General features: G+C 50.4%; 1 protein-coding gene across 1 annotated transcript; it reads left to right on the forward strand.

Moving 5' to 3' along the window:
- Nucleotides 1–286: 286 nt before the first annotated feature.
- GTPBP1 (GTP binding protein 1) lies at nucleotides 287–22,870 on the forward strand. Its single transcript, XM_027107674.1, is given in 13 exon segments — nucleotides 287–494; nucleotides 3,144–3,255; nucleotides 9,610–9,790; nucleotides 10,384–10,732; nucleotides 14,299–14,422; nucleotides 15,282–15,396; nucleotides 18,235–18,379; nucleotides 18,495–18,644; nucleotides 18,646–18,678; nucleotides 19,401–19,536; nucleotides 20,175–20,353; nucleotides 21,623–21,823; nucleotides 22,730–22,870. Coding segments are annotated over 13 exon segments (2,010 nt in total). The 5' UTR covers nucleotides 287–302; the 3' UTR covers nucleotides 22,823–22,870.
- The last annotated feature ends 746 nt before the right edge of the window (nucleotides 22,871–23,616 follow it).

A 23,616-nucleotide genomic window follows, 5' to 3' on the forward strand; every position in this document is an offset into this window, starting at 1 on the left:
TAGCGTGGACATGGTGCTGTCCCTCCCAAGTTACGATCAAGGCGCGTGACGTCTCAGTCATTTGTTGTTGGGCTTTGGCTCTCATTAATTATTCATTATGTATTTGAAAGAGCTGCAGCGATTGGTGGCTGAGAGGCCTGGTCGTTTGTTTCTTAGCTAGAGATACGTGTCATCCTCTACGCGGCTGGAGAAATTTCGCATAAATTATTCTGATAAGGTTTGGGGCGGGGCTGCGCATAGATTAGGCAAATGAGCTGGGGAGGGAGGAGAGGCCGGCTACGAATTAGCCTAAGTTATTAAAGATGGCGGCGGAGCGGAGTCGCTTCCCGATGGACTCGCCGGTCCCTGCCTCTATGTTCGCCCCCGAGCCCAGCTCTCCGGGGGCGGCCAGGGCCGCGGCGGCTGCCGCCCGGCTCCACGGCGGCTTCGACTCGGACTGCAGCGAGGACGGCGAGGCGCTCAACGGCGAACCGGAGCTGGACCTCACCAGCAAGGTAGGCCCGGGCGCCGGCGCCGGCGTTGAGGGGACCGTCCGGGCGCCGAGGGGTACCGGGCGGTGGGGCCGCGCAGTCTCCGGGGCGACGGCGGGGGCAGGAGGGGCCGAGCCTACCCACCTGTAAGTGCGGGACGCGCGGCGGGCTCCCCGGTGAGGGGCGGCTCCGGCGGCCCGCCGCACCGCTGTCCTTCCCCGGCGGCGCCCACCCGGCCTCCCGCCGTCCGGCTCCCGCCGGGATCACAACCCCTCGCCTCCGCCACGTGGAACGCGGGCGCCGGATGCCGGCAGCTACTCGCGTAGTGGTCGTCCCCACGCGGTGCCGCCTCCCCTGAGATCGAGGGTGGCTCTCCCCGTGGACTGTTCACGGCAGCCCAGGGTCGGAGGTGGCTTGGGCAGGGCGCGCGGGAGGATCATGTAGTCCGAGAGGGGAGCAGGGAGTCAGCTGCGGCTCTTCCTGGTGTTGGGAGAGGAAACATTAAGTAGTCGCTCAGTCCGGGAGAAGGACGTCTGAAGAATGTCTACTTTACAAACCCACCCAAAACAAAAGTGAAAGATGGGCAGTGACCCATCATTTCGCCATTCTGGGAGTGGGACCTTATGTTGTTTGACTGGAATAATGAAGGACGATTTAAATCGTGTCTTCTGAGCTCTTGAGAAGGTGGGCAGGATTTAAGGGCTCATCTTCTGCTTGGCGTTGGGGGTGGGAGGAATAAAAAATTAAGTATAATTTGGGACTGGTGTTTCGAAGGTGCCTAACATTGCTAAAGGAAAGAATGCCAACTTTGGGGTCAGACAGGGCTGGGTTCCCTTTCCTGCCCTGCCAGTTAAAAAGGCTCTGTGACCTTGGGAAAGTTTCTTAACCTCTCAGTTCTCCAGCTCCATTATCTTTTTAGTACAGATGCATTGTAAAAACGAGAACTGTATGTAAGAAACCTACTATACTGCCGGTTACATACTACTCAGTAAATGTTTGAAGTGAACTGAATTAACTGATAATTCCCTGTGTAGATTAAATAGCAGCTGATGCAAGATAGAACACCGATACCACCTCCTACCTGTTGTTGAATACCTACAGTAGAGAAGTTTAACGACTTTTGAAAACATTGGTGACTTTCTAGTCTGTGGTGGCAAAATTGCATGAAACTTGGTCCAGACAGGAGAGAACTTTACCTTGCAGCTAATTGATCTCTCCCTCTAGTCTCTGCTGAGCACTTAGAAGCCGGTACTGCACCTTGTCACAGTGGTCCTGTCTGGTGCCTCTAATGCCATAACGAGGCTGGCCAAGTTCAGAGAGGATGGTCAGGGGAAATGTGTGAGGTAATGGGACACGATGCACAAGTCCGAGCACCCAGGTTCAAAGTATAAGCTCTGATGAGTCAACTCAGGAAATTGTAAGAGATACACTTGACTCAAGCAGATCAGCTAGATGTCAATTCATGGCCAAGGTGCTGAAGAAGCCTGAAAACAGTGGGAAGTTGCAGGGCAGAGTTGCAGAGAGTAGTACCTCTATTTCCTGACCAACTTATTTAATGTTCCAGGATAGGGAAGTGTTGCTTCATCATGTAGCTGGGGAAGTCCTTCTCAGTATTTTAAAGTTGAGAAGCTATATGTAGATTAATACTGATGATATTGAAAAGAAAAACTGATGTGAAGGGAGAGAATAGAGGGGTTGAACAGATTGATTCCTGAGGAAAAGATTAGAAGCTATAAGTTTATATACTTGCTACAATTAAATGTGGGGATGGACATAAGGCTCTGAGAGCTTCCAAAAGGAGAAGCAGTTAGTGAACTGTGGTGGCTAGTTTCATCCAGGAAGATTTTTTTTCTAGGATGATTGGGTGAAGAAAATTGTAATTACCACTTACTGAGCTGTGGACTGGATGCTTTACATGTTATCTTATTTGGTCTTTACAGTGGCCTTAGGATGTAGGTAGTAGTATCTCCAGTTTGTAGATTAAAAAACTGAGACTCAGAGGTTAAGTTCTTTGTCCAAGGTCACACATGAGTGGTTAGAGAATGGGATCTGACATGCCTGTTGGTAAATGGCCTCCTCAGATAAGTGGTTGATATTTTAATGTTATTCGCAGAAATTCGCAAAATGACGGTGCTAATACCCATCTTAGGGGTAATGTGTTTTGTTGATAAAGATGAGTCTTGCAGCAGTTTTTACTGCCGATTCCTAAATAATCGAGATAGCCAAGGCAAGTTGGAACAGACTTCTTATGTTATTATGGGAACCATTGGCCTTGGATGGAGATCTCTGTGAGTTGCAAGCTGCAGGTAGAAGACTTTGGCATGTAGGTGTAAAGCACTACTCGCTTAATTTCTACCTACAATGCCAGATTCTCAGTCATTGTGGATCCTGCCCCTCCCATTAAGCAGCAGGAGGCAGGCTGCTCACACCCTCTTTTCTGTGGGTTGTGGTTCAGACATACTCATTTCAGTACTTCATATAACTCAACTCTCATAAGGCCTTGGGCTAAAGGCTATTTAAGGAGAGGCAGAGAGGGCATGAGAGGGCTGCCCAGCTCTTTTAGATCAGGGTGCTGTGGGGTTCAGTCAGGGTCTTTGGTCAGGCTCTTGATCTGCTTTGGCTGTGGTGTTCTTCTAGTAAGTGTGGTCCTAAGGCTGTTGGTTTCTCTTCTAGCTGGTTCTAGTGAGCCCTACATCAGAGCAGTATGACAGCCTCCTTCGGCAAATGTGGGAGAGGATGGACGAGGGATGCGGAGAGACCATATATGTCATTGGGCAGGGATCAGGTGAGCCTAGTTTTCCTTTCACTTTACTTTTTTAAAAATTCACTTTCCAAGCGGTTTTCCAGATGCTGCTTTTCTCCCTCCAGTACTCTACATTTGCATAAGAGGAGATGAAGCACAAAGCAAGGAAACTTCTTGTCGGAGGTGATAGAGTAAGAGTAGGTCACAGTTAGGTCTAGAATTAAGCCTTCCCTAGGCAGCTCTAAGTCTTCCCCTCCAAGCCCGATTTGCAGATCCCATTGCTACTTATTGCCTGCTTAGCAGAGAACCCCTGTGATACTTCTTGATGTCAGCAAGGAAAGGACATCCAGAATTCCTCTCTTCAGCAAGGCTGCCTTGCCCTGGACCATACTGACCATTCGGTGGGGATAGCTGTGATAACAGAGGTCCTCTTTTCTCCCTGTGAGATCCCATCAGACATGTAGGCTTGTTGCTATTCTGGAAGGGACTTGTTATTGTCCTCCCAGCCCCTTATTCCATTGTAATGGGGCCCATTGTTTTAGAGGAAGGCAGCCCCCATGACAGAATCCCAGATTATATCCTGGGCTTTTTTCCCCCTGGTCATCCCTAGTTTATATCCTCAATACAAAGCCTGCTTACTCTCATCTTCATTAAGACATTATCTTTGCTGAAATGGCAGCTGGACTTGTTTAATAATTATGAATTTAGCCTGTACCAGATCTTATCTCTGTCATCTTTACAAGAAGCCTAAGTAGGCCTCGATGCATCATTAAGGGACTAGTTCTCTTTGCTGAATGTAGCTTTTGTAAAGGCAGGTAATAGTTCTTTTGTAGTTTGAGTCTAAGATGGAGGAAATCTCAAAATCTGTCTTGAACTATTTGACAGATATCTATTAAGTATCTTAGAAGGTCTTGATACTGTTGCAAAGCACTTTTAGATACTTAAAATCTGGTCTCTGTCCCAAGAAGGAGAGATGGCATATACATAGTTAACCTCAGTAGAAAACAGTATTTGGAAATGCTGCAATAATGACACAAGGAAGAAGGGTTTGATCTCCAAATATTGCTCTGCCTTCCTTTGAAATGTTTCTCATATCTATCCTTTCCTTTCTGTATTTACTGCCACCTCCCCAGTTTTAGGTGTTACCACCTTAAAGAAGGCATGGTCAGAGAGATAGGCAAACCAAGAGGTTCTGTCAAGAAAGAGAGGGAGGGGCTTCCCTGGTGGCCAGTGGTTGAGAGTCTGCCTGCCTACCGGGTTCGTGCCCTGGTCCGGGAAGATCCCACATGGCCTGTGAGCCATGGCCGCTGAGTCTGCGTGTCCGGAGCCTGTGCTCCGCAACGGGAGAGGCCACAACAGTGAGAGGCCCGCTTACTGCAAAAAAAGAAAGAAAGAAAGAAAGAAAAGAAAGAAAGAGAGGGAGTTGGCCAGCATTGTCAAGTGTTACAGAGACAGCAGGGAGAGTCAGGTTCAGAAAAAGCCATTCCATTTGGTGACTAGGGGGATCATTGGTAGGCTTTTGAAAGCTTTGGGGTCAGGTGCACATCTGGCCTCCTGTAATAGGATGAACCACTCAAAGGTCACTTCCAGCTTATAGAATTGAAGAAACCACATCTAGATCAGTTCTGACAAGTGTTGGGACTGTTCTTTGAAGACCCAGATTCTTAAAGCCCCCACTCTTTGCTTATTCTTTAATGTGGACTCTTACTGAACTTTACCATACCTCGGTGGCTCACAGTTAATTAACCCTCCCGTGGCACAGCATAACAAGATGGCAAACATTCATTAACACGTATTTTACACACCCAAGCATTATCTTTGCATCTACCAATTGGATGCTATTAGATTCATAGTGACTCCTTCCTGCTGGAATTCTTCAGGGGCAGAAAGAGATTGTAATTAAACAAGTTGAAGATCAAGCAGAAGACTAAAAGAGATGCGAGGCGCCCTGGGTCGGCTTCATCCCTGACTTTCTGTGTGTGCTTGGTGCTTGCCCTCTGTTTGACGCTTCCTTCATCTATAAAATCGGGCGGATGGTACCACCACTGCCCCCACAACCTGAGGCAAGTTTTGTAGGGATAAATTAGACTTTAAAAAAATTCGAAGCAGGGTGGAGGAATGTGCTCTTTAAGTATACATTCTTTTTTTCTCTTATTATTATTATTTTTTTTGGCCACGCCGTGCAGCATGTGGGATCTTAGTTCCCCGGCCAGAGATTGAACCCACACCCCTTGCGTTGGAAGCACAGAATCTTAACCACTGGACCACCAGGGAAGTCCCTAAGTATACATTCTTAAGTTACGGTTGATATTTTATTTTGGTTTTTTTTGTTTTTTTGTGGTACGCGGGCCTCTCACTGTTGTGGCCTCTCCCATTGCGGAGCACAGGCTCCGGACGCGCAGGCCCAGCGGCCATGGCTCACGGGCCCAGCCGCTCCGCGGCACGCGGGATCCTCCCGGACCGGGGCACGAACCCGTGTCCCCTGCATCGGCAGGCGGACTCTCAACCACTGCGCCACCAGGGAAGCCCTACGGTTGATATTTTAAAAGGAGGCAATGTGACCTAGCAGTTAGTTCAGGCTCTGGAACCTGGTGGGTCTAAGTTTGCCTACTGATTCTTTTCCTTGTCTTAAAATGGGGATAATAGTAGAATCTAGTCCATGGTGGCATGGTGAAGATTAACACTTGGCATATAGTAAGCACTATATAAATGTTAGCTAGTATTAATAGTTGCAGTAGTAATTTTTTAAGGGTTCCAGGTTATAGATGATTTACCATGAGATTTCTTTCAAAAAGAGCCTTGTTCATTCTTCACATATTAAATCGTGACTTTCTAAGACCCAGGTACTGCATTAAAAGTTCAGGGAGCATGGGAGGAGTGTTACATCTTTGTGGGAGGATTAGAAAAGACTTAAAAGTCTTTCCAAAGGAGGAGGTGCCCCTTCAGTGAATTCTAAAGCATGAGTAGGAGTTTTCTAGGTGAGTGGAGGCAGTAGTGAGTGAGCAGAGAAAGCCAAAGCACAGAGGCATGGAGGTATTGATGAGTGTGGAGTATTTGGTGGACCAGGAGTGATTCAGTAGAGTAGGAAATGTAGAATGTGAGGTTGGGAGTGTCAGGAGGGGAGACTGGACCCAGTCTCCCAGTAGTCAGGGCCCAGATCTGAGGGTCTTTGAATGCCATACCAAAGCGTTTAGACTTTTATCCTAAGATTTTGGGGAGCCTTTGCATTATGTTGAGCAGGAGAGTACATATAAGAAAGGTAAATCAGTGGCAGGACTGAGATCTGATTAGGTTCCTGCATGGCTGAATATGTGGCCTTTAGTAATTGGACCTCTGCGGCTTTTCTCCTTGGCCTTTGTTTCCACTCCTCCAGAGTGAGGAGTATAGAGCGTGCTGGAGAAGGGTAATGTGACTGGGTGCATTTCTGGGAGCCCTGGATGGATGAGGTGACACTGGTGATTGCCTGCTGGTGTGGGGTAGGATCTGAAAGCTTCTCATTGTACCAGAAGCAGGAAAGGTTGGATAGAATTTGGGGGTCTGGCAAGAATGGCAGGGCTAGCTGGCCTTCTCTTAGGGATGCTTCCGAGACCTTCTCTAACCCAGAATATTTCCAGAGCGCAGTTGGCCATGCATTTAGAAACTCCTTGCAGGACTTCCCTGGCGGTCCAGTAGTTAAGACTCCGTGCTTCCGCTGCAGGGGGCATGCATTCGATCCCTGGTTGGGGAACTAAGATCCTGCGTGCCATGCGGCGCAGCCAAAAAAAGAAAAAGAAAAAGAAACTCCTTGGCTCAACTGCATCCTCTTTGTTCATTTGTTTTGCATTTTACAGACGTTTGACGAGTTGGTATAGGAAAGGCACCCCCATGGAGCGTCCAGGAATGTTTGAGATATGGCCCTTGTCCTCGAGATGCTTGTGTATAGCAGGGGAAGACACGCATCCAAAACTCTATTCCATATGGTAAACTTCATAAGGGAGCAGAATGGGTAGGATTTTGACAAGTGGAGATACGCTGATTGGCTTTCTAGGGCAGGAAATACATGAGCAAAGGTATAGAGCTAGAAAAGTGCAGAGACATGGAGGGATGGTGACTCGGCCACCTGCACTGGAACAAAGCTTAGAAGGGGAGGGCCGGGGAGGGGGATGGAAGCCTCTAAGGAATTGGAACTGAGCGCTGCTGGGCCTGGGGAGCCCTTCCAAGGCTTTGACTCGGAAGTGACAACGTCAGAGCTGTGCATTCTTTAGGACCTTGAGCTTGTATGTCTATGCAGGATGGGTTGGCGGAAACAGAGACTGGATTTGCTAAGACCAGTTAAGGATCTCTTGTGGCGATTCAGGTAGAATAATGGCCTAAATCAGGCTGGTGGCATTGGATTGGCAAAAAGAGGAGAGCAGGGACAAGGAAAGGGGCAGGACTGGAGTGATGAGTGTTAAGCTGGGGTGACTGGAAGGATAGTGGTGTCATTAGAAATAGGTAAGGCAAGAGGAGGAACTGGTCTGGCACTAAGAGGAGCCCTTGCCAGAGGAAAAGCCTCTAGGTTTGGAATCAGAAGACCCAGGCTCACACGGCCCCTCTGCTCCCTCCCAGCACAGAGACCTCTAGGTTCTGTTTCCCCACTATTAAATGGGAACAGTAATGCCTAACTAATGGGGTTGCAGGGAGGACTAAAATGCTTTATTAATGGTGTTAGTTTTTGTGCTGTTGTTTAAAAAGGGTGTGGATGGAGCTCTGGGAAGAATGACTAGATATGAATGTTTTCATAGTTTTCAAAATGACAGTTGAACCCATAGAATGAGAAGGCCAAGGGGAATGTTTCAAGGATAGAGAAGAAGGCCACTGACTGACTACTGAAAAAGACTGGCATTTGGGGACAGCAGCAGGAATAGCCAGCAGAGGAGACAGAAGTAAGACCCAGAGAGCCAGGAGGTGAATCAGAAGAGTTTGGGTTATAGGCAAGCAGGGTGGGAATGAAGTGCCTCAGTAAACAAAGGGACAATTGCCAGCAGTGTTGACTGTGAAGGGGTCAAGGAAAGGGCATTGGATGAGTGGGCAGAACGCCACTGATGTCTTGAAAACCAGTTTTTTCCATAGTCATCAGATCAGTGAGAAGGTGGTGAGGAAATAAAGTCAACAAGTGTCCATTACTCTGGAGATGCTTGGAGGAGATGGTAGCTCAGTAGATAAGCTGGGGCAAGGGAAGAGGGGTTGGGTCTCCTTTAGTTTAGGAAAGCCTTGAGCTTGTTTGTAGGGGGAGAAGTGGAAGGGGGTGAGAGAAGGTGCTGCAAGGTCTTTGGAGGCAGAAAAGAAAAGAGGTTGGGCACATGAGCCCAGGGAAGGAGAGGAGTGCTCCCAGGAGACAGCTGGAGGAGCTGCCATTCTACTGTGGGAATGAGATATGGTACCATGTGGACAGTACCTGACCAGGACTGTCATACAGTAGGCATTCAATACATTAGCGGTTGATTGGTCCGTCCTTCCTCATCCTAAGCTCAGACTCATTTTTTCCAGCTACTTGCTGGACATTTTACCTGAGCCACCTCTGTTAAAAATCTGTCCCTAAACTCATTCTTAAATTCTCTCTCCAGTTTCCTTTGTCTCCTGTCATTATCTCTTGCCTGGATTATTAGAATTACTTCCTAACTGGGCTCCCCATTTCTGGTCTCTCGCTTGCCAGCGCTCACTTTACACTGCTGCTCAAGAGATCTTTCTGTCCCATAGCGATCTGATCTTGTTACTCCCCTGTGTAACCCCAAGGCTTCCCACCCTGGTACATATGTGTTTTGCTGCTGTGTGATGTTTGTCTGCCTAACTGTTTCTGCCTCTCATGTGGTCTCCCGCCACTTGACACCCTGCTCCCCGACGCGCCGAGCTGCTTACTGGTCCCTGAACGTGCCATGATCTGCCGTGCTCCATGCTTTGCTCTGCTGCCTAGGATGTCTTTCCTCCTTTCTCCGCAGGCCCATTTTTCATGTTTGGAGACGCAGCTTGGAGTCAGCGCCCTGCAAAGCTGTCCTCAGCTTCCCCAGGCAATGCTAGTTGCTCGTGCTTTACATTCTCTTTGTACAGCTCTGTAGTAAAGCACTCAAGCTGTATTGCAATTAATTAATTTCCTGTCTCTCCCGCTGGGCTGTGAGCTCGCTAAGGGCACCTGTATTCCCAGTACCCGGCCTGAGACTTGGCATAAAACCTAGGAGAGTCTCTGTGATTACTGTTGAACGAATTAATGAATGCCCTGCTTAATGGAGAAGGCTATTATTTATTAACTTTACTTGTGTGCAAATTTTTGAAGTATCTGGTAGAGAGAGCCATGTTCGTCAGTGCCCAGGGTGGGACCTTGTGAGGGGTGGCTGACTGGCAGACTTGATGGCAGGCTGACGTCTGGGCCCTTGTCACCAGATGGGACTGAGTACGGGCTGAGTGAAGCTGACATGGAGGCCTCCTATGCCACAGTGAAGAGCATGGCAGAACAAATAGAGGCTGATGTCATCCTCCTCCGGGAACGTCAAGAAGCTGGGGGCCGTGTGCGCGATTACCTGGTCCGGAAACGAGTAGGAGACAATGACTTCCTGGAAGTCAGGTGAGGAGGCTTCAGAACAGTTCCAGGTCCCCTGAAGCGTGACCCTGGGGTCTAGGGCTTCACACAGAACGGTGATTGAGCCTTTGACACCTGGTGTGTCGGCTACACCCTTTCGCTTCCTGAGGCATGGAAGGAGTGTCCAGAGACACCGATAGCTGCATTCTCTGTTTCTGCACTTCCTCATCCCTAAATATTTCCATTTGGAGAGAGTGGGAGAGAGGCCAACCATATGTTCTGTGGCCATTCTGTGGGCTGCATTCGCTTTCCCGTCAGGCCGGGAGGCTTGAAACCAGGGTAATGGAGGAGAGCATTTTGTACCTCTCTCGGCTTTAGGGCTTCTGTCTGGCAGCTTTGGGAAAGCTAGTGGAAGTTAAGGGAGAAAGTCATTGTGGTGGGAACTCAGTTCCTCCTGAGTAACTTTCTACTCCCTGGATACAGCTCCAAGAGCATTCCTAATGTGCTCATCCATGAATAGAAGGGGCAGAGAGCTGGAGAGGCTCAGGGGCGAGCCCGTCCTTATGGATCCGGTTGCGGAGGTCCACTTCACTCACTCACCAACTCTCACACAAACGTATGGGTTTGTGTTCACACAGGGTAGCGGTAGTGGGCAACGTGGATGCCGGCAAAAGCACGCTTCTGGGGGTCCTGACCCACGGGGAGCTGGACAATGGCCGAGGCTTCGCCCGCCAGAAACTCTTCCGCCACAAACACGAGATTGAATCTGGTCGCACCAGCAGTGTGGGCAACGACATTCTGGGCTTTGACAGTGAAGGCAATGTGGTAAACAAGCCAGACAGCCATGGTGGCAGCCTGGAGTGGACGCGGATCTGTGAGAAATCCACTAAGGTGATTACGTTCATCGACTTGGCCGGCCATGAGAAGTACCTGAAGACCACGGTCTTCGGCATGACCGGCCATTTACCTGACTTCTGCATGCTCATGGTAAGTGGGGTGCTGCCGAGGAGCGGGGGCTGCAGCTGGGCTCCGGGGCTGTGGTGATATGCAGGTGTTTGACATTGTTCTGAGACAGGGCCTTTTGGTTCAGGGCTTTGAAATTGGGTAAGAACGACAAGTTTTGCAGGGGTGCCCAGCCTTCTCAAGGAGCGTACCGTGATCTTTCTCCTAGCTTGGGCCAGGAGGAGGTCCTCTGAGCAGAAACCAAGGTGCCATTTGCAGACCTCTCTTATTTTTCGGAGAGGGGTGAGGGAGGGTTTCTCCTGGGGCATTTCTTATTACCTTCAGAAGTGTTTCCTCCTGGACTTGGGCTACTTTGAGATGACACCAGGCAGCACCCTCAGAGAGGGGGCGGCCTGGGAGGGAAATGGACGAGAGTGCAGATAGCCGTTGAGGGGCCTGAGAGGTGGCCTCTTCTGAAGCCTGGAACCAGTGTCAACCAGTCCCACAGCTATTTGCTGAGAAGCTTCTGCATGCCTATCACTGTGCCAGGCCTGAAGACAGAGCAGTGAACAGGGTGTCCCGAGCTCCCATAGAGCTTACAGTCTCGTGGGAAATAGATTTTTAAGCAGCTCATCATGTAGGTGAACTGAAAGGGGAGGGGAGCAGAGGCTTCTGGGCTGGATCATGTTTCGAAGCTCGCATTTGGGCCCCTTTGATCTTCCTGGCCAGAGAGTAGGAGTCTGTGAGGCCCACGGCCTTGGTCACAACTTCACAGCTTTCACAGAGAGTGCGAGCGAGCGAGTTTTCCTTTGACAAAAATCCTTCTCAAAACCCTTCCCCATTTCCCAGTTCCTCCAGCTGTCTGTATTAATAAGTGTAGTAAATGCCAACATCTGTTCAGAGCAAACTTGATCAAGTTGCCCCACAAACAGAGGTTTCCAGGCAAATTCTCCCCAGACCGGAGATTAAAGAGAGGCAGAGCATATGTGTGAACACTCTTGTCAACTCTCTGCCCGAGGTTCTTGCAATCTCATTGTGGTTTTATCTCCCATATCTTTGAACGTTGCAAGGGGCCCTTACCGACCTTGACTGGCTGAGGAAAGCCGCTCTACAAAAGGGTTTCGAAGGAAGAGCCATAGGGTGTATTTGGGGCAGTTGTTGGGTTGAGATTAAGAAGGGTGTAGAAATCAGTTTAACATGAGCGTTTTTCTAACTGAGCTACAGTGATCAAGGTCAATTAACGGACATATCTTCACCCCAGATGAAATGTTACGTATTATCTGACTTTTAGGCCATGAGCTAAATACTAAAAATTTCTGTGGAAAACAATGAAATATTTCATTATTGTTCCATGGCAATCAATTTCCAGAAAAACAAAAACAAAAAAACCTTGAAAATATAGAGACAACAGAGAGAGAGAGCATTCTGTTATCCTGCTTGGGAAGAACAAAAGCAGGTCTGCGTTGGTTAGGAAAGGTGGTTGGAGGGAATGGGAAGAATTAGGAGGGAAATGGTGGAGGTGTCCCGGTGTAGGAAAAGGGAACATGCGTGGGACATCTGTGCTGGTGAGGTGGTAGCTCACCTGGGAATCGTAATGATCAAATGAGAGCATCGCTTGAAGACGCTGGAATGTATATTTATTTTATTTATTTATTATTTTTGGCTGTGGTGGGTCTTAGTTGCAGCACGCGGGATCTTTTGCTGCGGCGCGCTTGTGCTTCGTTGCAGTATGCAGGCTTCTCTCTAGTTGTAGTGTGCGTGTTTTCTCTCTCTAGTTGTGGTGCGTGGGTTCCAGAGTGCATGGGCTCTGTAGTTTGCAGCACGTGGGCTGTCTAGTTGAGGCGCACGGGCTCAGTAGTTGTGGCACGCGGGCTTAGTTGCCTCGCGGCATGTGGGATCTTAGTTTCTCAACGAGGGATCGAACCTGCGTTCCCTGCCTTGGAAGGGGACTTCACCACTGGACCACCAGGGAAGTCCCTCTGGAATGTATAAAGCCCTGTATAAATATGTCTTGGTGATTTTAATTTTAATTTTATTTTGTTTTAGTAAGTAATACATTCATATGGTACAAAAATTAAAAGGTACCAAAGGACTTAAAGCCTCTCTTCCGCCTGTGTTGTTTCCTCCACAGGCAACCAGTACTTCCAGTTTCTTATGTATCCTCTAGAGATATTTTGTAATCACCCAGCATATATGTGTATATTCTCTCCCTCCAATATCAGACATTCAGAAAAGTTGAAAGAATAGTACAACGAATACCATAAACCCACCACTGGGAGTTAACAATCATTAACATTTTGCCATATTTATCTGTACATGTGATAGATGCATATGTGAAGTTTTTCTGTGTGTATGTATGGTTTTTGTTTTCTTTTTGTTTGTTTTTGTGGTTGGTTTGTTTTTTGGCTGAATCATTTGAAAGTAGATTATATTATAGACATTGTGACTCTTCACCCCAAATACTTCAGCACACAGCTCCTAAAATACTTTAGCACACAGCTTCCTACTGTTACTGCAACCAAGAAGACGAACAAGAGTTCCCTAATATCATACAATATCTAGTCTAAAAGTATTTATGTTATCTCAGATGTTCCCCCAAATGTCTTCTAGCTGCTTTTTTCAAACGGTGATCCAATCACCACTCTTTGTGATAGCATGCTGTATACCACCTTGCTTTTTCCCATTAAAACATATCTTAGAGATTATCCCACATCAGTTAAGAGTTTCCTCTTTCTTTTGTATCGCACACTTGTGCATGTCTCTAATTTATTTAACCAGCCTTTATGATGATATTTTAAAACATTTATTGTTACAGGAAGGAATGGTAACAGTAGTAACAGCTGCCATTGCTTTTTATAAAAAATAAACTTATTTATATTTATTTATTTGGCTGCACTGTGTCTTTACTGCTGCACATGGGCAGTACTCTTTGTCACGGTGCATGGGCTTCTCATTGCGGTGGCCTCTTGTTGCAGAGCACGAGCTCTAGGTGCACAGGCCTCAGTAGTTGTGGCTCGCGGGCTCCAGAGCACAGGCTCAGTAGTTGTGGCACCGGGGCCTAGCCGCTCTGCGGCATGTGGGATCTTTCTGGACCAGGGCTCGAACCCTTGTCCCTTGCATTGTCAGACAGATTCCCAACCACTGCGCCACCAGGGAAGTCCCTGCCATTGCTTGAATACCTAATTCGTGCTAGTTGTGTGCTGGACCTTTGACATATGTTTGGTCATTTAAACCTAAGTGACCCTCTAAAGTGAATATTATTATCCCCCATTTTATAGATGGGGTAACTGGGGGCCAGGGATGTTAAACTGAATCCACTTTGATGACTTTGTTTTCCCAGACTGAGTTTGTCTTTTTTGTTGTTTCGAAGTCTCCTCAGATTTTGATAGCCCACACTGTTAAATTGGAGGTTAAAGCAATCTGTGCCCAGCCCAGCTTTCATCTACAGCCATTTTATTTCTGGCCTAAGACTTGTGCCCCCTGTGTCCTGTTCTGATGGTGGCCTCAGAGATGGGAGTTCTCTCTTACCTCAGCCTTCTTTGAGCCCCTGTGCCCACCCAGCAGCAATCTCTGTCTCCCTTGTCCTGACAGTTCTTTCTGTGTTGGTGCAGGTGGGCAGCAATGCTGGCATTGTGGGGATGACAAAGGAGCACCTGGGCTTGGCATTGGCACTCAATGTGCCTGTCTTTGTGGTGGTCACCAAGATTGACATGTGTCCTGCCAACATCCTGCAAGGTAAGTGAAGCCAACAGCCAGTAGCAGTCTCTCTGTTTGGGGCAGTCACGCACTGTGGCTCCTTGGTGATCTGCTACCCGGAATTTTCTGTTTCCTTGTATTGTGCTTAGACCTTGGCCTGAATGTCCATCAACCCAGAATCTTTTGCTTTCTCCCTGTTTGCCTCTTGGTCTGAGCAGAGCTTAGAGTTATCTCCTGCTCATTGTTCCTTCTGGTTACAAATTCAAGGTCCTTGAAATCCCTGATCTGGCATCTCTTTTCAGATGGTTCCAGGCAGAAGGGGTTGGGTTTTACCATCTAAGCTGGACATACATGGAGACATTTGGGCAGAGAGTCTGATTACCTTTTACCACCAAAGGTTTCAAAACAGTGTTGCAAGACTAGGCTTTCATGCATTTCTCCCCCATTGCTAAAGATGGTGGAAGAGAAGTGAAGACATATCCTTTTGGAGGGCCTCATAAGGACTTCTACAGGTGTCTAAATGTCCTAGAGATCCTTTTGTCAGATGAACTTTTTTTCCAGGAAGCAGGGCATTCTAGGAAAAACATTGTCCTTCTGGTGGACCCCAAATCACTTGCTTATAGGATGCAGGTCTTCTAGAGACTCTTAGAAACCTGACAGGTTTCAGACTTATAACCTTAGCAGACAGTCCCCATCTGTACTCTCCTTCTACTCTAGCAAGCACTTACCCACCCAAAGTTTTGATCCTCCTTTTGCTTCTCCAGGCATTATGGCATTTAACACTGTGCATCTGTTTGTCTCCTGCTTGCATCAGTAATGAGTGGACCTGTCTTGCCCTAGAAGCCTGGCCAAAGAGAAGGCTATGTTCCCCTAATTTCGTTCCATTTTACCCTTTAAGAAACCTTGAAGCTGTTACAGCGCCTGCTGAAGTCGCCCGGCTGCCGCAAGATCCCTGTGTTGGTGCAGAGCAAGGATGATGTGATTGTTACAGCCTCCAACTTCAGCTCTGAGAGGTAATGGGTAGGGAGCATTCACTTCTTCCTTTTATTTATTTATGTATTTTTAAATATTTATTTATTCGTTTGGCTGCGCCGGGTCTTAGTTGCGGCACGTGGGATCTTCATTGTGGCATGCGGGATCTTTTAGTGGTGGCATGCGAACTCTCAGTTGCAGCATGTGGGATCTAGTTCCCTGACCAGGGATCGAACCCGGGCCCCCTGCATTGGGTGCATGAAGTCTTAGCCACTGGACCACCAGGGAAGTCCTGGGAGCATTCACTTCTGCACAGGCACAGAGATTGGTTGAAATAGAAGATTGTGCTCTCAGCAGTGTTGCTCGGGGGCTGTATCAGGTGACCCAGATTCTGAGGTGCTGGTCTCACTGAGGTTGGAATCCCAGCTGATATTTCGGTGTCCTTATCTGTGAAATGGGAATAATACTACCTTCTTCATGGGGCTCTTGTAAGTGTTGGAAATGGTGTATGTAAAGCACTTGGCACCGTGCCTGGCTGCTGTGTGATAGATACACAGGCATTTTTAGGATGGTTATTATTAATTTTTTTACACGGTTGTTTCTCAAAAGCTCTCTAATCACAGATCAGTTTTGGCATTTACTCATTAGCATGTCCTTTGATTCTGTAAAATTTTTTTTTTTTGGCCATGTCGCGCGGCTTGTAGGATGCTAGTTCCCTGACCGGGGATCGAACCTGGGCCCTCAGCAGTGAAAGCGCCGAGTCCTAACCACTGGACTGCCAGGAAATTCCCTGATTCCATAAATATTTATTGGGTGTTTGTTCTGTGCTGGGCTTTTCATCTAGGCATTGAGGAGTCAGAGCTGACTTGGGCATAGTCCTTGTCCTCAAGGTGGTCGGCTCCTTCGTCAGAGATAATCTCTTGATAATAGTAAATTTTGTTAACACTGCTCCTTCTCCCAGAGTCTTGGGGCTGCTTAAGTACAGGACCCGGAGCAGCCTGACATTTTGGCCTGTGTCTCTGCCCTGACGCTGTCTTCAGTACCAGCAGTTGGCCAGCAGAGGGGGTACGTTTCAGTCGACCCCATTTCAATTCATTCATTTTGTTGAGTGCCTATTCTGTGCTGTCCCTACTCCAGGAGCTGTGGGAAATATATAATTCCTGATCTTGAGGAGTTTGACTAATCGTGAATAGGAGATATAGAGGCCATTCAGATAACAGACAGAAAATCAGATGTAGTCACATGTAACAGAGACACAAAAAGTTCTCCCAAGACATACAGATAGCTAATAGGCACATGCAGTGTTGCTCAACATCGTTAGTTATTAGAGAAATGCAAATCAAAAGTACAATGAGGTACCACCTCACACCAGTCAGAATGGCCATCATTAAAAAGTCTACGAATAAATGCTAAAGAGGGTGTGGAGAAAAAGGAACCCTCTTACACTGTTTGTGGGAATGTAAATTGGTGCAGCCACTATGGAAAACAGTTCCTCAAAAAACTAAAAGTAGGGGGCTTCCCTGGTGGTGCAGTGGTTGAGAGTCTGCCTGCCGATGCCGGGGGCATGGGTTCGTGCCCCAGTCCAGGAGGATCCCACATGCCGCGGAGCGGCTGGGCCCGTGAGCTGTGGCCGCTGGGCCTGCGCATCCGGAGCCTGTGCTCCGCAACGGGAGAGGCCACAACAGTGAGAGGCCCGTGCACCGCGATGAAGAGTGGCCCCCGCTCGCCACAACTGGAGAAAGCCCTCGCACAGAAACGAAGACCCAACACGGCCAAAAATAAATAAATAAATTTATTAAAAAAAAAAAGAATCCACCTGCCAATGCAGGGAACACGGGTTCGAGCCCTGCTCCAGGAAGATCCCACATTGCCACGGAGCAACTAAGCCCGTGTGCCACAACTACTGAGCCTGCACTCTAGAGCTCGTGAGCCACAACTCCTGAGCCCATGTGCCACAACTCCTGAGCCTTGCTCTAGAGCATGCTCCGCAACGAGAAGCCACCGCAATGAGAAGCCCACGCACCGCAACGAAGAGTAGCCCCTGCTCTCCGCAACTAGAGAAAGGCCACGCACAGCAACGAAGACCCAATGCAGCCAAAAATAAATAAATTAAAAAATATATATATCCTGTGACAAACCATAATGGAAAAGAATATGAAAAAATACATATATGTGTATAACTGAGTCACTTTGCTGTATAGCAGAAGTTAACACAATGTTGTAAATCAACTATACTTCAATAAAATTTACAAAAAAAAAAAAAGTTCTTTGAAAACTCAGAGGGAATGAAGAGTGCCCATCTGGGAAGGATTCCCTAGAAGAGGCGGTGCTGGAAATGGGCTCTGAAGGATGAGAGGATTTGGTAGTTGGATAAGAGGGAAGGAATTCAGGCAGGGGCTGAACAATTCAGAGTGAACAAGTACATGGGAACAGAAAAGTACCAAGGTCTCAGGAGAAGGGAGGGAGCGTTCTCTGGTCTGGCTGGAATATAGGAATTTGAGAGAAATAAACCGGCAGAGATGTTGGGAGGAGGGATTCCGGCTGTGGTTTCTGCAGTGGAGAGTTGGTTAAGGTTTTAAGGATGTATGTGCTTTAGGAAGAAGAGGCAGTCATGATCGCTCGAAATAGGGTAGTGGTACCGAGACAGAGAGGAGGGGACAGGTTTCAGAGACAAAACTACATAGGAGGAGGAGGCCTCAGAGCAGGTCTGGACAGAAGTAGGTGGGCTGGGCAGAGGGCCTGGGAGGCCAGTGAAGGGGTGGTGGGACCCTTCGCAGCAGCAGCCGTTCCAGGAGCCCTCGTGCTGCTCATCCCCTGTCAGGCAGGAGTTCGCCACCTGAGCGCCTTCTTCCTCTCTCTCCACACACTCCCCACCTTAGGATGTGCCCGATATTCCAAATCTCCAACGTTACAGGCGAGAACCTAGATCTGCTGAAGATGTTCCTCAACCTGCTCTCCCCTCGCACCAGTTACCGGGAGGAAGAGCCTGCTGAGTTTCAGATTGACGACACCTACTCTGTCCCGGTGAGTGGGTTCTGGTGGACTGAATAGGGCGGGAGGCTGAGTGGCGCTTCCTGCAGGGGTGCCGGGGCGAGTCTGTAGTGCCAGTGGACTTACTGGACCGGGGTCTTGTCTGCAGGGTGTGGGAACAGTGGTGTCAGGGACAACACTGAGGGGCCTGATCAAGCTGAATGACACGCTGCTGCTGGGCCCAGATCCTTTGGGTAACTTCCTGTCCATTGCTGTCAAATCGATCCATCGCAAGCGCATGCCTGTCAAGGAGGTGCGGGGGGGGCCAGACGGCCTCCTTCGCGCTGAAGAAGGTGAGTGTTGATGAAACCAAGAACTCCCCTCGGGCCCCGTGTTGCGCTCGGCTCCGGCTCATCTCAGTCCTCACAGCCGCTCTGCAAGGCAGGGATTACTGACCTCACTTTTACAGATGAGGAAACTGAGGCTCAGGAGAGCCTGAGTGACTTGCCCAGCATCCGGGGAGAACACCGGGACTTAAACCTAGGCCTGCCGGCCTCCTGAGCTCGGTGAGGGCAGCTGGGAGCCTTCCTGTGCTTCCTTCTTGCTGGGGTCCTTCTACGCGGGGCTGTTGAGTCCATGCCAGATCCTCTTGCCATTCAGCTTTCAGTCTCCTGGGGATTGGGGTCAGTGCTAGCTCCTGGGTCATTTGCACCAGCCCAGTTAACCAGCAAAGCCGGGTTTTCTGTGGGCTTCCCAACAGCCAGATCACGCTCGCCCTGTTTCTCCTACCTGAGTGCTTGCCTGCCTTTGCCCTCTCGCCACCCACTTAATTCTGACCCGTCTCGCAAGTCCTGGCTAAAATGCCACTTTCTGTGTGAAGTCTTTCCTGACCCCCCAATAGCAGTGTTGAGGCTTCCCATGTAGCACTGAAGAAGGCCTGTGGCCCAGTGCAGTGAGAGGTCACGGCCAAGTTGGGGTGGTAGCAGTTCCCAGAAGGAGTCCTGGTCCTCTGTGACCAGGGGGTGAAGCCAGAAGGCATTATTGTCCCTGAGGTCTGGGATTCTCTCTCATTCAGATCAAGCGCTCGTCCATCCGGAAGGGCATGGTGATGGTTTCTCCACGCTTGAATCCCCAAGCATCCTGGGAGTTCGAGGCCGAGATCCTTGTCCTTCACCACCCCACCACAATCAGCCCGCGGTACCAGGCCATGGGTAGGTGTCTAAAGGCACTGCCAGCCTGAAGCCCCCTGCTCTAGCTCCCCCTACAGTGTGCTCCAGCAACCCAAACCCCAAAGTTTCAGCTGCAGCCAAAAGTCAGGTCGCGGCCCTGTTCAGTGATACCATCCCCTCTGTTCCACCCACGAGCTGTGGCTTGTGGTTTATTCATTCTTGCAAACACTAACCAAGTACCAGCTCGGTGCTGGGCTCTGGAAACCCAGACCTGCCCTCAAGGACCTCACACTCAGTCCTTCAGCAGACATCTACCAAGTGCTGCAGTGTGCCAGGCGGTGTTGCCAAGGTGCTGGGGACAAAGACAAGATGGGCAAGGGCCCTGCCATCGAGAAGCCCCCAGTCCGGAGAAGGCCCGCATGCAGACAGAGTGCCCTGTGTTCAGGAGCTAGGGACAAGTGGGTCCGGGGACAGGCGAGGTCTAACTGGAGGGAGAAGTGGGAGGATGTGAGGCAGGATCAATCCAAGAACGGGCCTCCAGTCGCTTAGCCTCACTCTGCCCTCTGAGGTCTTCAGCCTGCCACAGCTCGAGCTTGTTTCATGCTTTCACCCACTGCCTCCCCTGCCCTGAGGCCACTGAGTGGCTCAGGCCTCTCCTGACTTCCTGGCTCCCTTGGCAGTGCACTGTGGGAGCATCAGGCAGACAGCCACCATCCTGAGCATGGACAAGGACTGTCTGCGCACCGGGGACAAGGCCACTGTGCATTTCCGCTTTATCAAGACCCCCGAGTACCTGCACATAGACCAGCGGCTGGTGTTCCGGGAAGGCCGCACCAAGGCTGTAGGCACCATCACTAAGGTACGGCCGGGCAGACCACCTTGCCTGCCTACAAGAAGTGCCAGGGGCTGCTCCAGTTCTAGACTGTGAGCACAGAACGCTCTGCTCAAGAAGCCTGTGAAATCTTACTGACTGCTGGGGGCAGAGGCACCAGTCCCTACCTTGGGAGAACTGGAACAGCGCCGAGGTATAGCCTCAGTGCCATCTTCTCTGCTCTCCTCAGAGGTTTCCCTAGACCTCCTGTCTTTCTGAGCTTTGGTAGTGACCATGGAGGCGAGAAGGTGGAGTTGAGGTATGGCAGTCCGTGGTGGGAGAACGTCTGGGCCTAGCCAGTGTTGGCCTCTGAGATGCTGGGCACATGCTCCGATGGTCTGGCTGGGGCCGTGCCCTTAGAGCAGTGGGTCCAGTTGGAGTGAGTGCTGGATAGCAGTGGGGCATGGGCTTGAGCTCTTTGTGTCCTGGAGCGCACCTTATGCCCTCTGCAGACTTCATCCATGGCCTTGAGTAGTGGCACTTGATAGAGTGGTTTGACCCCTGCTCCATATATCCTGTCTGAGATCTTGGAATCAACCTCAGGCTTGCTTTTCCTCCAGAATGGCCTTCCTTAGGCCCATCCACGTCACTAAGACTGCAGAGTGTGTTGAGTGGGGAGGGTCATCCTCGGAGGCCCCCTTGCTTCGGGCTGGCTGAGGGTTTGGCAGAAGCTGCCCGCACGTGCTGTGATGCCCTTGGGGATGCGGCTGGGCCTATTCGCTGCTTTGTGTGAGGTTGAACTTGGGCCATAAGGGAAGGCTCTGAGTCAGTCCTTCCTGGGTGGTAGCTCTTAAGATTTTTGATGGCCACACTCCAAATATTTCCAGCTCCTGAGACACTCACTTGATCTCTCTGGCAGGCCCAAAATTAAAACTTACCCCAGGCTCTTGTTACAGGGGCAGCAAGAGATAGAGTTGATGCTCTGGGCAGGCTGGACCCCAGCCTGGGAGCTGGGCTGAGTAGGAGATGGCTGAGGTTCACAGATTGTCTGTGGGAAGAGCAGCTGGGGCAGGGAACAGGCTGGAACCCTTCTGGGCTGGGCTGAGGCAGGTGAGACATCGGCCCTGGCACGCTGAGTGGAGAGGACATCTCTCCACCCCACTGCCCTGTCATCGCCCTCCTGCCACCCACCTCGCCCAGGCCCAGCCAGGCCACGGAGTGAGAGGTCCCTGAGACCTGAGGGGCGGGGCGGGGGCAGCTGAGCACAGGTCACTGCCTGCAGCTCTGTCTCATCCCCCACCCCCTTGGCTCCTGCAGCTCCTCCAGACCACCAACAATTCCCCAATGAACTCCAAGCCCCAGCAGATTAAAATGCAATCGACGAAAAAGGGTCCCCTGCCCAAACGAGAAGAGGGAGGTCCCTCTGGAGGGCCAGCAGTAGGGGCACCCCCAACTGGAGATGAAGCTTGCTCTGTAGCGGCTGCGCAGCCAGCTGCATCCGGCAGTCTCCAGCCACAGGTGAGTGTGCTTCCCAGGCTGGTCCTGGGCCCCTGACGGCCTCGGGCGGGGTGGGGGCGGGGGCATGGCCGTGGAGGTGACCCATAGGAGAGCGCCGGCAGCCTTCACCAGTCTGCCACGTCTTTGAGTTCCTAGATGGGTGTTTGCCACAACTCCAGGTCCCTCAGTGCTATCTAAGTGTGAGCTTTTTGTCTCTCAAGGCAGCGTTTTTCAAACTGAGATGTGGCGTACATGAAATGAACTTAACGGGTCCTGACCAGCATTTAGTTTTAATGAAAGAGAATAGAAAAATGTCAGCGTTTCCCTGTCATAGTAAGAGTGAGCATTGTGTGTGTGAGAGTGCAAGTGATGTATGTGCGTACTGCAGCCCAAACGTCTGAAAGACGCTGCCTTAGAGGGTCCTCCTGGCCCCTTCCCTGACGTGACACTTCCTTAGGGGTAGGTGGTCTTGGGCCCTGTCAGTGTGGCTCTCACTCGGCACCTCCTGCCAGCGTTGTCCCCTGGAGTCCTCTCCTGGTGGCCCTCACATCGCCCCTTTCCAGCGTCTCTTCGTCCGACTCCTCTTTGAAGAAGGAAGCTTCTGCCTGGACCTGTCCTTTCTACTCTCCCTCCCCGTCGAGTCTTTCCTCTGACTCCTTCATTTCTTTTTTCTTCCCACCTGTCAGCAGTGGCACACGTTAGTTCCTGCTCACTCTGTGCTTCTCTGAACGGCTCCTCTCACCGTGATCACCTGTGACCCACCAGCTGCGAGGAAGGCAGGGTGGGCGCCGGCTCCATCTGGTGGAGGGCGTAGCAGATGGCTGCTCGCTCACCTCCTGCCCCCGCTCCCCGCTGCCCCTCTGCTGTCCTGTCCTGCCCTGCTCCCGATGGGCCACTGCTTCTCAAGCTCCTTCTTCTCTCTTTCAGCCCAAGCCCGGCAGCGGGGGCCGGCGACGGGGGGGCCAGCGTCACAAGGTGAAGTCCCAGGGGGCCTGCCTGACTCCCGCCAGCGGCTGCTGAATCTCCCCCAGCCCACCTCCACCACCCAAGGGATCCTCGTTCTCTGGCCACCACTCCACCAGATGGGCCAGAGCAACTCTGACCACCGCTCGCCCTCCCCCAGGCCGCACCCGGAGCCTCGTCATTCCCCCCACCCCCGTTTTCCAGGGGGTTGTAATTTATAAGCTGAGGAAGGTGGCCAGACTTCTGGAGGACTGACCATCTCCAACTCTTTTCCCCACCTTCTTCCTCACTCACACCTTTTTTGTACATCTGGGCCCTTAGTTTTTATTCTTTTTATTATCTATCTATCTATCTATCTAGTGTGCGTGTGCGTGTGTGTGGGCGTGTGAGGTGCAGGAGTACGGCCGGTCAGGGCCTGGCAGTCTTTCCCCTTTCTCCTCTGTGGCTGGCTACCAGCCTCCAGGAGCTAGCTGGCTGCCTGTCTGTCCGTACGTTCGTGTGTCTCTGTGAGAACCTTTCAGGGCTGTCAGGAGCCGAAGCGCGCCCTCCTTCCCTGTGCTCACTCTCCAGTGCGCCTGGAGCCCCGCCACGGAGCCGCCTCCAGGCTGCTGCCAGAGCAGGGGGCCGTCCTTCTGCGACTTGGGGATCTCAGCAGCGTGGAGAGCGGTGGTCCCCCTTTTCTCTTTCTCCCTCGTTTCCCTTAAAGCCCCAAACAGGTAATGCCAAAAGCTCTTAGGCTGTAACTGTAGACGTGTGGAGGGTGTTAGTGACTGAGTTGTAGGACCCTCCTTGCCCCTCTGACCTTGCCACTGACCTGAAGACAGCTGTGGCTCTTCTTTCCCCTTGGAGAC

Source organism: Aethalodelphis obliquidens, unplaced genomic scaffold, assembly GCF_003676395.1.
Source record: "Aethalodelphis obliquidens isolate GAN/ISIS:26980383/991018 unplaced genomic scaffold, ASM367639v1 scaffold8, whole genome shotgun sequence".
NCBI classification, from domain to species: domain Eukaryota; kingdom Metazoa; phylum Chordata; class Mammalia; order Artiodactyla; family Delphinidae; genus Aethalodelphis; species Aethalodelphis obliquidens.